Raw genomic sequence first — 16320 nt, forward strand, 5'->3', positions numbered from 1 at the left:
TTTGTTTTGTTTTCGTATTTTGTTTTGTTTTTCTTTATTTTGGATTTTTTTTTTTTTTGGGGGGGGGTCTTTTTGTTTGTTTGCTTTCCTTTTATGTTTCATTTGATTTTTTTTCTGTTTGTTTTTGTTTTTCATTTATTTTATTCTTTCTCTCCTTTTTGTTTTGTTTTTTTATTTGTTAATTTTTTTTCCTTTTTTTTTTTTTTTTTTTTTTATGTTAATTTTATTTTCCAGCTATTTCTTTTTCCTTTTTTTCATTTTTTTTTCATTATTTTTTGTTCATTTTTTACTCAATTTAAAAGAAAGATTTTGTTGTGAAATTTTCATTGCAGAGTTGGCGTAGGAGAAGAAAGGTTTTGTTTTGTCCCATTTTAATTTGTTTTAGTTTTCTCTCTTTGTTTTTGTTTTGTTTTGTTTTTTTAAAGTTTGTATTTAATCTTCATTATTAAAAAAAAAACAAAAAAAAACATGTATTTTTAATTTCATGTAATTTAGTCTAGTGCCAGATATCTGATGTCTTATAACGTTAAAAGAGATTTATTATCCATCCTTGACAGATAATATGGTATGATATCATGGGAGATTTATCCATCTTTGAAAGATAGCCATATATCAATATGAAATGAAATTTATCCGTCTTTGAAATATAATATATCACATTATAAGATATTTATACATCTTTGAAACATAAGATGCAATGATATGATAAGAAAGTTATACCTTTGAAACATAATGTGGTATAACATCATAAGAGAGATTTATCCATCATCTTTAAACATAATCTGATGTAACATCATAAGAAATAATAATATAATATAACATCATCAGAAATCTATCCCGTCTTATAGCCATACAAACTCTCACTGGGATGATTTTGTATTTATTTGCCTTTGTGGAGTATTGGTGTCTGTGCTTTTGGATTTTAAAAAGGATTTTATGATTTTAAAAAAAAAAATTTCAAATTTTGTTCTGTAGAAAGAATTTTCAAGATTATATAAACATTTTGGAAGAGAAAATAGAAAAAAAAAACTATAATTTATAAAAAAATATTTTCAATTTATCTGTATTTTTATTTTTACTGTTTAAGATAAAAAAAATAAAACAAACCAATAAACGTTTTTTTTTTAATTTGTAAAAGTATTAATGGGACACCGATGTCTGGCACTAGTTTTTGAATTAACCAAATTTATTTTACCTTTACTCATTTCATTTCATTGATTGCAAGGAAGAAAGAGCTACTACTACTACTACTACTACTACCACTACTAGGACTATTAAAATTGCCAAATACTGACAAATTGCGTTTTTACAATTTGGCCAGAAATCTTTTTCTTCATATATCCATAGATTTAATAATAATAATAATAATAATAATAATAATAATAATAATAATAATAATAATAATAATAATAATAATAATAATAATAATAATAATAATAATAATAATAATGTGTGATTTCTATAGTACCCCTTTCCATCTAAAGTGCTCGGAAGCACTTATACATATATGCACATGTATACTTGTCATATATATTATTCAATAAAATCAATAAAATCACTCAAAAATACTGTAAGGAAATACTCTTGTCTTCAAAGAGGCTTAAAGGAGGACAGAGAATTTCGGTGTCTGGTGTCTGCGGAAAGAGCATTCCACACAGAAGGAGCAGAATGTGGAAAAAGCACGTCGTGAAAAATTCGACTTAGGAATCAAACGGTTCGAGTACAGGGAAGTAGATGGCCAGAGAAAGTGATTCGGATTGTAGATAGAAAGAAGAGATGACAAGTAGTTTGGAGCAGTGCCATGGATGCACTTGAAACAGTAACGGGCAAGATTAACATTAAATACCAGTGGATAAACTGCAGTATTTGCGGGGAAATAAAGGTTATTACGAACAAGCAGTTATCTATTTCAAATTATTGTAATTCTGTATCGTGGAAATTAACATGGATCGAGAAGAATCTTTTGAGCCGTCCAACAAGCAGAATGGGAGCGATCTATATTCATGTTTTCGTCTAACCAGGTCATCAATCACATGATTTGTTGCTGTCCAGCTATTGGATATTTCTTAACAAATGTAAACACGCTGCTTTGTTTACAAAAATTATAAACATACCCATGTGTGTCAAGCTTTATCGAATGACCAATCGTGATGTTAGTTATTTAAAAAAGCTGTGAACACTTTTCACTAAGTGGGTCACTTTGAGCACATTTTGCAATGTGACCAATGACCTCGAGCACATGGAAAGGGAATATAGGTCATCCCCATTGATCTGGGAAAGAAGTCGATAGGTGTGCTCATTTGAATCTGGGTAATGTTATAATGTTGCTGCTCGAAGAAACAAATAACAATGTGAAATTGAATTTAACCTTCAATTTAATAAGCGAAAACAAGATAATGTGGGCATTTCGGGTTTGCCCTTTATCAACAAAACAGGATGAATGAAACACTACAGATGAATACCAACCAGTGGATAAACTGCAATATTTGTGTGGAAATAAAGGCTACTATTACGAACAAGCAGTTATCTATTTCAAATTATGTATTGTAGTTCTGTAATCTCATTCGTCTGTAGCAGAGTTTGCTATTCTTGACAGAGCAGCTACCTCCATTCTGACAACATCGTCCTTGCCATCTCCGTCTGCATCTCTTTATATTTTGTTGCTTTGCTGTTCACTATACGTCTTTTTTATTTTTTTTTTATTTTAGAGTTTCGTTTCTAAATTTGTTAGGCCAAAATATATTCCTAAATTTCTTCGCGAGGGATTTGTTTTGAAACGATTCTAATTTATTTGTTTATTCGGTTGTTGCTTTCCAAAATTTGCTGCCTTACCTAAAGATACACGGATGAAAAGTTTTATGGCCAAATTGTATTGTCAGTGTGATGGTACGATATGATATGATATGATATGATATGATATGATAGTACTGCCAAATACTAATACATTGACTTTTCTCTATTCTGGAGTTGTTTAACCCACGGGATGTTCTGTTACCTTAAAAAAAAAGAAATATAAGGGAATTTCTAGTAGCTTGAATAATTGTTTGTTTTAATTCATTCTTTTAGTTTTTGTTTGTGTGTTTGTTTTCATTGTTGTTTGTCTCTTTTCTTTTTTCTTTCTTTTTTTTGTTTTTGGTTACGTCTTGCTATGTACCTTGTTTTGTTTTGTTTTGTTTTGTTTGATCTTATGACATAGAGAGCTTTTCTATTCAAAAATATTACTGTAATAATTTATTTGAGAGAGAAGACATTTTTGAAAAAAATGTTTAATTATATGTTTTTCTCTTTTTTTTTTTTTTTTTTTTTTTGTTTATTTATTTATTTATCTGTTTATTTATTTATTATTTTATTTACTTTTTCGCTTTCTTATTTTTTTTTTTTTTTCCCGGTTAAGAGTCACTGATATATGACATATTTTTATTTATATAATAATATTATCCTCGTTTCCATAGTTGTATTGGGAATTTCGATTTTGTTATATATTTGTTACATATACATTATGATAATTTCCATTAAGGATGAATAAAGTATATCTTATCTTACCTTATCTTATATTTAATTATTATTTATTATTTCTCTTCATTCATTGTGGGATTCTTGTTTTACAAATTTTATTTTGTTATCGTATTGTTTTGTATATATTTTTTTTCTTTTTTTGGGAGGGGGGGGGGGGGGGGTGGAGAAATATGATTTTTAAAAATTCTTAACATTTTTAACTTAACACCCGAGAGAAATATTGCTTTTAAATCAACCAATTATCATGCCTGCTTGGATACATGTACAGCTCCAAGTTAACCATAATATAACCAACTATATTATTTTCGGTATAACTACTGCTCATATATCATCTAACCCTGTATAAACAACCACTGTCGATGTGTACTTATTTGCAGGTCCCATTAACCCAATTTGTTACGGACTCGTTGTTGTTGTTGTTGTTGTTGTTGTAATGGAAATAGTCTCAAACCACTGGATAAAAAAATATTGTCCAATACAACAATTGGTGAATCATCGCATCAAGCCCATAATTTGTATAGGGAATGAGATTAGCGGAAGAGTAGCGTCCCTTGATTGGACATTCACTGGCAGAGAAGTTATTAGAGAAAGCGGCATGAGACACTTCACCGAAAGCGAGGACGAGAGAGATGCATGCGCAAAACCATGTTGACGTTCTCTCTGTAAGGTGACGTCCAATCAAGGGACGCTACTCTTCCGCTAATCTCATTCCCTATTGGGTAATGAGACCTGCAAATATTTGCACGTCAACCGCTGCGTATTTATTCCTAACTCATTTTGCAGTTTTGCACCTCTTGTTCTATACTATCATATAATATATCATCACAGTCTTTCTCTTGTCGAATTAACTTTCCATTATTAACTTATCAACATAACAACAGTTCCTTGATTGGGTGATTTTGAGTGATGTCAAAAATTATGTGTCATCTCTTGATTGGTTTTTTAAAAAAAAGAAAAGACAATTTGATATTAAAACTTCAACTATCTAGGAACAAAATCGTTAATGTATTGAGGAACAGAATAATATCTTCCTCTGGTCAAGTTCAGCTTGCATTTTTTCATCAATACAATTATACAAATTGCATATTTCTCTGTCTTGCTCGAGTGATTTCAAGTAAGGCACAAAATTAGTCTTCTATCATCTTTTGATTGGACGCAAAGAATATTTTTAAAAACAATAATAATAAATAAATAGACATGATTAATATGGAAATTTCAACTAGGAACAAATTATCAATATATATGTATAATTCAGCCAATATTGCTTCATAAACCATCATCAAGGAAAAATGGAAAACAGTAGGGTCTGCCTGAAGCCTGTGATCGTGAAAATACTAACGAAAGAGTGAAAATGGAGAGGCTTCGTATAGGAACGATACAGACAATGGACGTTTTGGGTACAAACCCTTCGTCAGCACAACAATACACAAATTAACGTGGAAAACAAATAAAATAAAAATGCAAAATAACTTTTTTTAAATGCCTTTTCTACCATCAAGAAAAATGAAAATGGCAATGGAGTTTTTAGTACAGATGACATGTAACTCCCAGGTCCCCATGCAATCTCTTGGCCATACAGCTACAAAATCCTGAAAATTCCAACAACAACAACAAAAACAAAAAGAATGAAAGGAAAAACGTAGTTTGTCTTTGTCCTTGGAGAGCATATTAGAACTCACCTAAGATAAAGATCTGAACACAAGTGTTTATGAAAGGTGTCAGACAAAGCAAGAAAGAAAAATACAAGAAAAATAAAACCATCCCAAAAAATCAAAAATAAAACCATCCCATAAAATCAAAAATAAAACCATCCCAAAAAATCAAAAATAAAACCATCCCAAAAAATCAAAAATAAAACCATCCCAAAAAAATCAAAAATAAAACCATCCCAAAAAATCAAAAATAAAACCATCCCAAAAAATCAAAAATAAAACCATCCCAAAAAATCAAAAATAAAACCATCCCAAAAAATCAAAAATAAAACCATCCCAAAAAATCAGTCTACCTCGACTGATAGTTCAGATTGTTATCTTATACAAGTGCCTGCTCCTTAATTTCTTAATTAGAACTTGCATACCCGTGCAAAGTGTGTGGAATTGAAGATCTCATGATACCTGCACTATGGAATTAACCACGAGAGAGAAAAGACTTCTTAATATCCAGTTGACAAACCCCCAATCAGGTCACAAGAAAAATAGGAATACCTCATGTAAAATTAAAATAGACGGTGGGGGTGGGGGGGGGGGGGGGGGGGGGGGGGGGAGAGAGAGAGAAAAGACTTCTTAATATCCAGTTGACAAACCCCCAATCAGGTCACAAGAAAAATAGGAATACCTCATGTATAATTAAAATAGACGGTGGGGGTGGGGGGGGGGGGGGGGGGGGGGGAGAGAGAGAGAGAGAAAAGACTTCTTAATATCCAGTTGACAAACCCCCAATCAGGTCACAAGAAAGATAGTAATACCTCATGTAAAATTCAGATGGACGGGTGGGGGGGGGGGGGGGGGGGGGGGAGGAGGCGTCTTAATATCCAGTCGAGAAAAATGCTTTTTGCCTTAGTTTATCCCGACTGGAGACATTTTCTCCCATTTTTGCTTGATTTTACGTGAAGTTTTACCATTGTAATTGTTTTTTGTTGTTGGCTAAGGAAGGGTTTTGAGCTCGAAATACTCCTTGTTATGTATTTAGTTTTCTTTTTGTAGGTCAGCAGATTAATTTTTGTTCGATACGATTTAAAGAACAAAAACAATAGCCAATAATAAAAACCATTAGTATTTTGTTCGTTTTGATTTCGAGAATGGTGGAGGTGGAGGGGGGTGGGGGTCCTACTCCCTTTGCATTTCCTTCTTCAAGTCCTGTACCTGTCGTGTTGGGAATTGTATCTTTAGTTTTTTAAATATTTGGTCACTCCTCTTTCACATCTTTTAATATCATTACTGTAATTTGTCTCGACTACCTTAATCCTTTAATTGCTTTTCACCCATCCAAGATTATTGAATAAATAGATTATAGAATAAATTTAATATTTAAGAATATGCAGATAGATTATAGATGAAAGAAATGATTTAAGAATATGCAGATAGATTATAGAAGAGATTATAGAAGAAAGAAAATATTTAAGAATATGCAGATAGATTATAGAAGAGATTATAGAAGAAAGAAAATATTTAAGAATGTGCAGATAGATTATAGAAGAGATCATAGAAGAAAGAAATTATTTAAGAATATGCAGATAGATTACAGAAGAGATCATAGAAGAAATTAATTATTTAAGAATATGCAGATAGATTATAGAAGAGATCATAGAAGAAATTTATTATTTAAGAATATGCAGAACTGCCTACTCATACGAAATTTTAATTATATTACAAATTTTTGGTTTTAATCGAAGAACGAACTAAAGATATTTTTAATTCAATAAAACATCTTGTAAACAAAAGTTCTGGTACCATAGCTGGTATATAAAGTAGTTTAAAACATTGTTTTAAGATATTGAGGACAATCTGGTAATATTTAAAAATAGTTGTAATGTCTACTGTGTTTTGCACCCCTGAAAACTACGAATTTTTACAATTTCAAGTAGGCAGGACTGAATATGTAAGAAAGAATTTATTTTTTATCAGATTTTAAATCTGAAGTTTTACTGATTGAATTTTTTTCCTCAATTTGTATCCGAAACATGACGTTCTTTCAATGAAAACATGAGGTTCTTTCAATGAAAACATTAGGTTCTTTCAATGAAAACATGAGGTTCTTTCAATGAAAACATGACGTTCTTTCAATGAAAACATGAGGTTCTTTCAATGAAAAATGAGGTTCTTTCAATGAAAACATGAGGTTATTTCAATGAAAACATGAGGTTCTCTCAAGTAAATCATGAGGTTCTTTCAAGTAAAACATGAGGTTCTTTCAATGAAAACATTAGGTTCTTTCAATGAAAACATGAGGTTCTTTCAATGAAAACATCAGGTTCTTTCAATGAAAACGTGAGGTTCTTTCAATGAAAACATGACGTTCTTTCAATGAAAACATGAGGTTCTTTCAATGAAAACATTAGGTTCTTTCAATGAAAACATGAAGTTCTTTCAATGAAAACATTAGGTTCTTTCAATGAAAACATTAGGTTCTTTCAATGAAAACATGAGGTTCTTTCAAAGAAAACATTAGGTTCTTTCAATGAAAACATGAGGTTCTTTCAAAGAAAACATTAGGTTCTTTCAATTAAAACATGACGTTCTTTCAAAGAAAACATGAGGTTCTTTCAATTAAAACATGAGGTTCTTTCAATGAAAACATTAGGTTCTTTCAATTAAAACACGAGGTTCTTTCAATGAAAACATCAGGTACTTTCAAAGAAAACATGAGGTTCTTTCAATGAAAACATGAGGTTCTTTCAATAAAAACATGAGGTTCTTTCAATTAAAATATGAGGTTCTTTCAATGAAAACATCAGGTTCTTTTAAAGAAAACATGAGGTTCTTTCAATTAAAATATGAGGTTCTTTCAATGAAAACATGAGGTTCTTTCAATGAAAACATTAGGTTCTTTCATATCAATGAAAACATGAGGTTCTTTCAATGAAAACATTAGGTACTTTCAAAGAAAACATGAGGTACTTTCAATGAAAACATGAGGTTCTTTCAATGAAAACATGAGGTTCTTTCAATTAAAATATGAGGTTCTTTCAAAGAAAACATTAGGTTCTTTCAAAGAAAACATTAGGTTCTTTCAATTAAAACATGAAGTTTTTCAAAGAGAACATTAGGTTCTTTCAATGAAAACATGAGGTTCTTTCAATGAAAACATGAGGTTCTTTCAATTAAAACATGAGGTTCTTTCAATGAAAACATGAGGTTCTTTCAATTAAAACATGAAGTTCTTTCAAAGAGAACATTAGGTTCTTTCAATTAAAATATGAGGTTCTTTCAATGAAACATGAGGTTCTTTCAATGAAAACTTCCTAAATTAGCAAAGTTAAATAGAATTCTTTTTGTAATGCATTCTCAGTAATACAACAATGGCATGCCCACCCCCTTTGTCTCCTTTTCCGTCCACAATGACATTAACTCCAATTAATCCTTTGCTCTCCATTGTCTACCTGTTTGATCAATTATATTTCTTTTCTGTTAAGCAAAAAAAAAAAAAAAAGAAAGAAGAAGAAAAGGGAATCATAAAAGCTCAAAGAGTCAAAAGTCTGTTGTTAATTTTTTTTTTTTTTTATTTAGCTCTTATTCTGTGTTTTTTTGTGTTTTTTTTTTCACCAAATGAGGTCTAGTTTTATTAAATCGAAAAAAAAAAAGAATTGTTTTAATTGTAGTTTTTTATTCTGATCTTCATGGTATTTCAAAAATTATGGATTGGGTAAATATGCGGAATTTTCCAGATAACCATGTCTTATGGCTTTGCTCACGAGTAAGGGGTGCTTCTTTTTGGATCTGTATTTGTGTTCATATATATATATATAAGAATAAGAGTGTATCATATTTTATTAACAGATAAGATTAGTGTTATTAATTTTAGTATATTTCTCAATACATTTTCGGATTTCCCAAAAGGACTTTTTGTATAAAGTGAAAAAAGATTGTCAGGTTTTAATGACAATCAAATTGGCTTTCCCGCAATATTAAAAGGTTTTCCATGGCCTTCTCTGACACTTTTCAAAGTTTTTTTTAACCTTTTTTAAAAATTTCAATATTTTATTTTAAAGATTTTTTTGTAAATTACGCCCTCCCGACTAGGTTTCTTATGAAGGAATATAAGTAATTGATTAAACATCTGATGTCAACAGGAAACGCCCATGTTGTTTAAAGTGAGCAAATTGGGGGTTGATAATAATTATCCTGCCAACGAAAAAAAAAAAAAGTATTTGAAGCAAGGCTCAAACCCGGGATCTCCCAGATCACAGTGCAATGTCTTATCTATTCGGACACCTTGTGCCTAAAGATTAAAAGTTTTAGTAAATATATATATATATATATATATATATATATATATATATATATATATATATATATATATATAATAATATATATATATATACTAAAACTTTTAATCTTATATAATATATATATATATATATATATATATATATATATATATATATATATATATATATATATATATATATATATATACTAAAACTTTTAATCTTATATAATATATATATATATATATATATATATATATATATATATATATATATAGTAAATAAATAATTGATTTATATAATGCCTACCATCCACAGTCACTGTGCTCTGTGGCTATTTTTAAATAATAGAAACTAAATAAAACAACAACTAAATCCATGACAAAACATAAACATGCATCATCGGGGAAACATCTCAAGTCTTCAGACATCTCAGCTCAGTCTACATAATAAAACACTGAAAGTGTACAAAAGCATTCCACTTGCACCCCCCCCCCCCCCCCATAATATTGTATTATTATAATTCTATCACACATCTTTTCCCATTGCACAACACGCTTCATTCAAAATATAAACAACACGATCAATCACCGTGTGTTAAACAGATAACAAATAATGTATAAATGTGTTATTCATGTCCTCACGTTCACAAGTCACGTGCCATATAATATTAAAATTATTATATTAATCTTTCACCATATTAATCCAGAATATTATTATAATACGTTTAAACATAGCACAACTATTCAAGTTTGCACACATAGTAAGCCTGAGTGAAATATTATGGTTGCCAGATAGTTAGTATGAGGTAATGCCAAACTTACTTTAGTTGCATAAGTCCAGATAGATAGTATGAGGTAATGCCAAACTTACTTTAGTTGCATAAGTCCAGATAGATAGTATGAGGTAATGCCAAACTTACTTTAGTTGCGTAAGTCCAGATAGATAGTATGAGGTAATGCCAAACTTACTTTAGTTGCATAAGTCCAGATAGTTAGTATGAGGTAATGCCAAACTTACTTTAGTTGCATAAGTCCAGATAGATAGTATGAGGTAATGCCAAACTTACTTTAGTTGCATAAGTCCAGATAGTTAGTATGAGGTAATGCCAAACTTACTTTAGTTGCATAAGTCCAGATAGATAGTATGAGGTAATGCCAAACTTACTTTAGTTGCATAAGTCCAGATAGATAGTATGAGGTAATGCCAAACTTACTTTAGTTGCATAAGTCCAGATAGATAGTATGAGGTAATGCCAAACTTACTTTAGTTGCATAAGTCCGGATAGATAGTATGAGGTAATGCCAAACTTACTTTAGTTGCATAAGTCCAGATAGATAGTATGAGGTAATGCCAAACTTACTTTAGTTGCATAAGTCCAGATAGATAGTATGAGGTAATGCCAAACTTACTTTAGTTGCGTAAGTCGTGAAAAAAATATATTGGTAATTGAAATGTAAATAAGCCTCTATTTTCTTCTTCTGTTTGCTTCAAAGTAAGTGTAGTGATTTTAGTAAGAGGCAGCTTGAATTGCTTTTTAGTCGATTGAAAATAAAAATGTGTAGAAAATAGGAAGAAATATGCTGTGAAAAAAAAATTATTTAGATACCAAATAACTTTTGTAAATGATTGTTGTTTTATCATAATATGTCTATTAAAAATCAAACTGGTATGTTTATAATATAATCCATACATTTTTGACATTATGTATTATTATGTGAAAGGGGATAATGACATACACTATGAAGATTAGAGGCCAGAAGGGAGGGGGGGGGGGGATTATGGCTATGAGTAGAGAGAAGGAAGAAGACTGTTTATTTGTCACACCAATTATTTTCGTGTGAATGAAGTTAGGACAAATAGGTTATAGTTGACCACATTGGCTTTTTTTTGGTTTTTTCACTGTTGTCGTCAACAACTGGTTGATTAATTCATTATTTTAATCTAATTTGGGGGGTTTTTCTTCTTGCTCGTGTATTTAGGTGTATTTGTGCCTCAAACAGAACGATGAAATATAATATAAATGTTTTATGTTGGCACTCAGATAATAATATAGTGTCAATGTTATGGAGACTAATTATAAGCTACCTGAGAGTGAGAGATAGAAAGAGAAAGAGAGAGAGGGGAGGGAGAGAGAGAGATAGAGAATATGTCTGAATGTATGTGTAAATTATGTGTTCAAATCAAACCTAGACTACATTTTTCATCGATTGTTCACCATTAGAGAGATGCATGTGATGAGATTCCCCACTTGGTGTATGTTCATTAACCCTTAACAGGCTGGATTGGATTTTATCCTAACCTGACATAATAATGTCTTACCATTTTCACTAAGATATCAGTCAGTAACAAATAAGAGATGCGACTTTTGTCTTCAGATATGCAACTTTGTGGAGTCAACAATTATTATTAGGGGCTTTGTAATAATAATAATAATAATAATAATAATAATAATAATAATAATAAGCATATTTATATAGCGCCTTTCGTCGAAACCTCAAAGCACTTTTAAAAAATTAAAAAATATATAAATAAATAAATAAATAAATAAATAAAAATACAAAATTTTAAAAATTAAATTTTAAAAAAAATAAAATTTTTAAATAAAAAAATTCAAATACAATTCAACCAAAGTATCAAAACAATTAAGAGCATAAAAGGGCATCAATACATCATCAATATAAATGTCGCATAGAATACATTTAAAATTCAATTAAATTCAATTACAGTGGAATCTGCATCGAGTCAAACACTCTTAAAGTCAAATTCTGCTTTAAGTCAACACTGCTTGTTGATCCCATATTTTCTGTTTATTATGTGTTATACATTGATAATGGATAAAGTCGGCTATGTGGTCTAGTGGTATGACACCCGCTTTCGGATTGGAAGGTCCTGGGTTCGAGCCTCGCTCAAAAGCATAGTTGAGTCCTTGGAAAAGGCTCTTTACTCACATTTTCTCACCGTACTCAGGTGTAAAATGAGTACCTGGCCAGTTAAAGCTTTGTCTTTGACTTATCTTAAAAATTGTTATATCGCCTAACAGGCAGGCGTCATGTCCCGTCCTACATGTTAAATGTTGCTGTTGACCAGGAACCCGTTATAAATCGCTTTGAGCACATTTTAGTGGATATTGCGCTATATTTTTTTTAAAAAGCTCAATTAAAAAATGTTTTAATTAAGTCAACTTTGCTTCGAGTCAACCAATCTTCTTTCTGGTCTGGCAGTGTTGGGTTTATCAGGATTCCACGGTAATTTTATGGACAATTCTAAGGACAAGGGGGGTATTCAGTATTACAAAAAAAACAGGTGAACATCCGGCAGTGTTGGGTTTATCAGGATTCCACTGTAATTTTATGGACAATTCTAAGGACAACGGGGGTATTCAGTATTACAAAAAAAACAGGTGAACATCCGGCAGGGTTGGGTTTATCAGGATTCCACTGTAATTTTATGGTCAATTCCAAGGACAAGGGGGGTATTCAGTATTACCAAAAAAAACAGGTGAACATCCGGCAGTGTTGGTTTTATCAGGATTCCACTGTAATATTGTGGTCAATTCTAAGGACAAGGGGGGTATTCAGTATTACAAAAAAGAAACGGGTGAACATTTGAGTTTTTGAATATTATTATGGGATATCCAGCCCAACTTGTTTGAAAATTATCCATTTAAAATTTAAGTCTTGAGTTATTGATGCCCTATAATTTGCATCAGTGTTAAAATTAGCTTGGTGAAACGGGTAAGAAATTATTTCAGAATGGAATAAAATTAGACCGTGCATTTAAAGGGATTAAAACGATGATTTTCAATTCTTAACAATGATTAAATTTTATTATTTCGTCGACAGGATCGCAGTCGGGGAGCAGGAGGCAGCAACAAGACTTTGAACAAGGATACCAAAGAAGGGGAAAATAAAGAGAATGAAAGCAATGGCAGCAGGAAGGATGACCAGATTCTGACGCCCGTGTCTGACACAGCCACGACTACCTTTGATGTAGGTTGACTGTCATGTAGTAGATGTTGTAATAATATGGGATTTTCAGGTTCAGAATAATTAGGGACAACCGTAGTCTTTTTTTATTTATTTACTTTATCGCCCAACACTTCCCTAAAAGTTGCGTCACAATAAAGGGGCAGTGATCACCATATCATATTCCCTTTGGTAATTCATGCTGAAATCATTGCCCGTTTTGTTAATTGAAGGAAAAACCCGAAACATCTCTCAATAAAATTGGAGCTTAAATTCAACTGCCTCATCGTCTCATAACACATTAAAAGTTTTAAGATTTTCAATTTTTAAAAGCCATGACTCTATGAAGTGGCCAAGTTTTGTGTTTTTGGGGACGGGCCTTAGATAACATCAGATACAAATTGACTATTTGAAAAAGTAGAAGGTATCATTTCTCTCCATGTGTTTTGAAATTATCTTCATGTTTCTATGTTCAATGTACTAATCACATTATTTTATTTGTACGTATGTGTTTGTGTGTGTCCAGTTTTATCCATTTAAAACTTTAATTACTACCACAATTTTTGTTACATCTGTTCCATAATATTTCTGTATTAGAGAGATTTTTTTTTTGATTTTTTTTACCTTGAGACAGTACCAGATTCTCATCATGACAGCATCTGTCCGATCAACCATTTTAAGACTAGTGCTAGACCACTCCAATCCCAAAATGACTGACTGATTAATACTCCCATATGTAAACAATCTCTAAATGACAAATTATGTGGCCTCCAATAGTGTTTAGTTGATTTCTCCCTAAATTATCTGGCCATTCTTATATTGTTTACTTTCCGGTTTCCTACTTCCGATTGGAGTAACAGTCACTTTGTCTTTGATTAAACTTCTAATCTTATCTTTCACTTGTCATTGGCATTCCTTTCTTTTTAACAAAGTAAGATCGTAACATTCTCACATCTTACAATCTTCTCTGTCTGGGCCCCACAAAAATGGAACAAATTAAAAAAAGAAATTAGAGACACTTCTGGGCTGTGTAATTTTAGGAAACTTTTGCAAACATTTCTATTTGAGTAGTAAAAGTATTAGTTTGCGTTTTGTGTTACACACATTGTCTGTGTATGTGCAGCTTCTGGATGGGATCCTTTGACCTCCCATGGTGGGCTTCTCTTCCCTTATATTATATCTGTTGTCAGAGTTGCTTTCTGTCTTTGTTTTGGAATGGGACTGCTTAGTTTTGTCACAGCCCTGGCTGGAGTCCTTGACTGGGAGGGGAAACAGTCAAATGTATAGTTATAGTTTTGGGAGATGATTTTTGTTTTCCCATGTACATCATCTCTCTGTTTTGTATTGTTATGTATTCTGTAAACATTTGGTGTGTTCCTCTTAGTAGGACCTTGTGCTGGTGTCTGGATGAGACTTTAAGGTGATCTCAAACTAAGTTCATTGATGTTATGCTCTTGGAATCTACATCTGTTCCCTATTTGAACCAATTCCCCTTTGTCTTAGTTTGTCTTGGGTTCTTTAATTGTTAGTCTAGAATATTTTGACTATTCCATTTTCTTCTTTTTACTGGCGCTGATATGACCTTAATGTGTCGCAAGCACCGTAAAACCCTTAAAAACAAAAATACAACAACAAAAAAAAACAACACATTTTCAGTTTTCTGGTCACTTTGATTATATAACTCAACTTGTTAAGCATCCGATGGCCAACGACATAATGTCATTTTAAGATGGCAGGTCACAGTTGTCAATCGGTTGACCTGAAGGGTGCTTGTCGTATTGTCTCGAAGTGAAAAATATCTATAGTCTTTTCATCATAATATATATATATCATATCATATTATTGTTGAGAATCACTGTTTTTGGATTTAGTTCGTTCTGCTAATATTTTATTTTAATGAGTTTACATTTTATACCATTAATATTTATGTGTAGAATCAAATATCCTATGACTTTCTGTGTACATTATCCGTGTCTTGTGTTACATTATCTGTGTCTTGCGTTTATAACAGTCATCTGGTTAAGCTGGTTTATAGAGCTCTTCATTGAGTGCTTTAGTCAGACCCGTATTGGAATATGCATGCATAGTGTGGGATATGTATCAGCAATATTAAGGCTATATTAAGAAATTGAGATATGGGTGAATAGAAGAATGTTGAGGCTATCATGGACAGACAGGTATACGAACGAGGAAATGTTGGAGAAGGTGAGAAGGGGAAGAATATTGATCGATACCATCAGAAAGAGGCAGTTACGGTTTCTGGGACATGCGTGGAGAAGAGACGGAATAGAAAAGTTGGTAACATCAGGGATGATCGAAGGAAAGAGAACTAGAGGAAGACGAATGACTTATTTAAATAACCTAAGAATGGCCAAAAGTGATTTAAAAAGTAACACAGATTTCATGCGCACCGCAGAGGATCGTGATTTGTGGAGACAGCTGACCGGTAACGTGTTCAAGAGTACAAGCCACAGTGGATGATGATGAAGAAATTGAACAAGTGCAAAGGGAAGAAGCCCTGAGCCCAATAATATTCATGTTTTTTATTTCCTTTTTAAAAAAAAAAAAAAGTGGAAACCCAAGAGGTAGCAGAGGTGACTCTTTGGCGAGAATTGAACCCCAATCTCCTTCCTGCATGGCAGTCCAGGGAAACTTGGCACTATACTACATTGCAGCTATGTGGTCTAGTTGTATGACACTCACTTTCAGATCGGAAGGTCCTGGGTTCGAGCCTCACACTCGGCACATTGTTGAGTCCTTGGAAAAGGCTCTTTAGTCACATTCTCGCACCGTACTCAGGTGTAAAATGTTAACAGCGGTGTCTTTGTCCGAAAATTTGTAATATCGCCTAACAGGCGCATGTCCCGTCCTACATGCTAAATGTTGCTGTTGACCAGGGATCCCATGTAA

The 16320-nt window shown here is 31.9% G+C and overlaps 1 protein-coding gene across 4 annotated transcripts in view; it reads left to right on the forward strand.

Annotated features, from left to right (window-relative positions):
• The window catches only part of LOC144957881 (diacylglycerol kinase beta-like), a 156689-nt gene that overhangs the window by 114877 nt on the left and 25492 nt on the right, over window positions 1-16320 (forward strand). For 3 of the 4 annotated variants that reach the window (XM_078889394.1, XM_078889395.1, XM_078889397.1), the window contains one exon: window positions 13288-13434. In XM_078889394.1, the coding sequence (XP_078745520.1) occupies window positions 13288-13434 (147 nt within the window). Of the gene's footprint in view, window positions 1-332; window positions 354-13287; window positions 13435-16320 lie in introns of all 4 variants that reach the window. The other variant, XM_078889396.1, reaches the window with a different exon arrangement.

Source organism: Berghia stephanieae, chromosome 12 (assembly GCF_034508935.2).
Source record: "Berghia stephanieae isolate SIO BIC M18660-M18661 chromosome 12, UCSD_Bste_1.3, whole genome shotgun sequence".
NCBI lineage: Eukaryota > Metazoa > Mollusca > Gastropoda > Nudibranchia > Aeolidiidae > Berghia > Berghia stephanieae.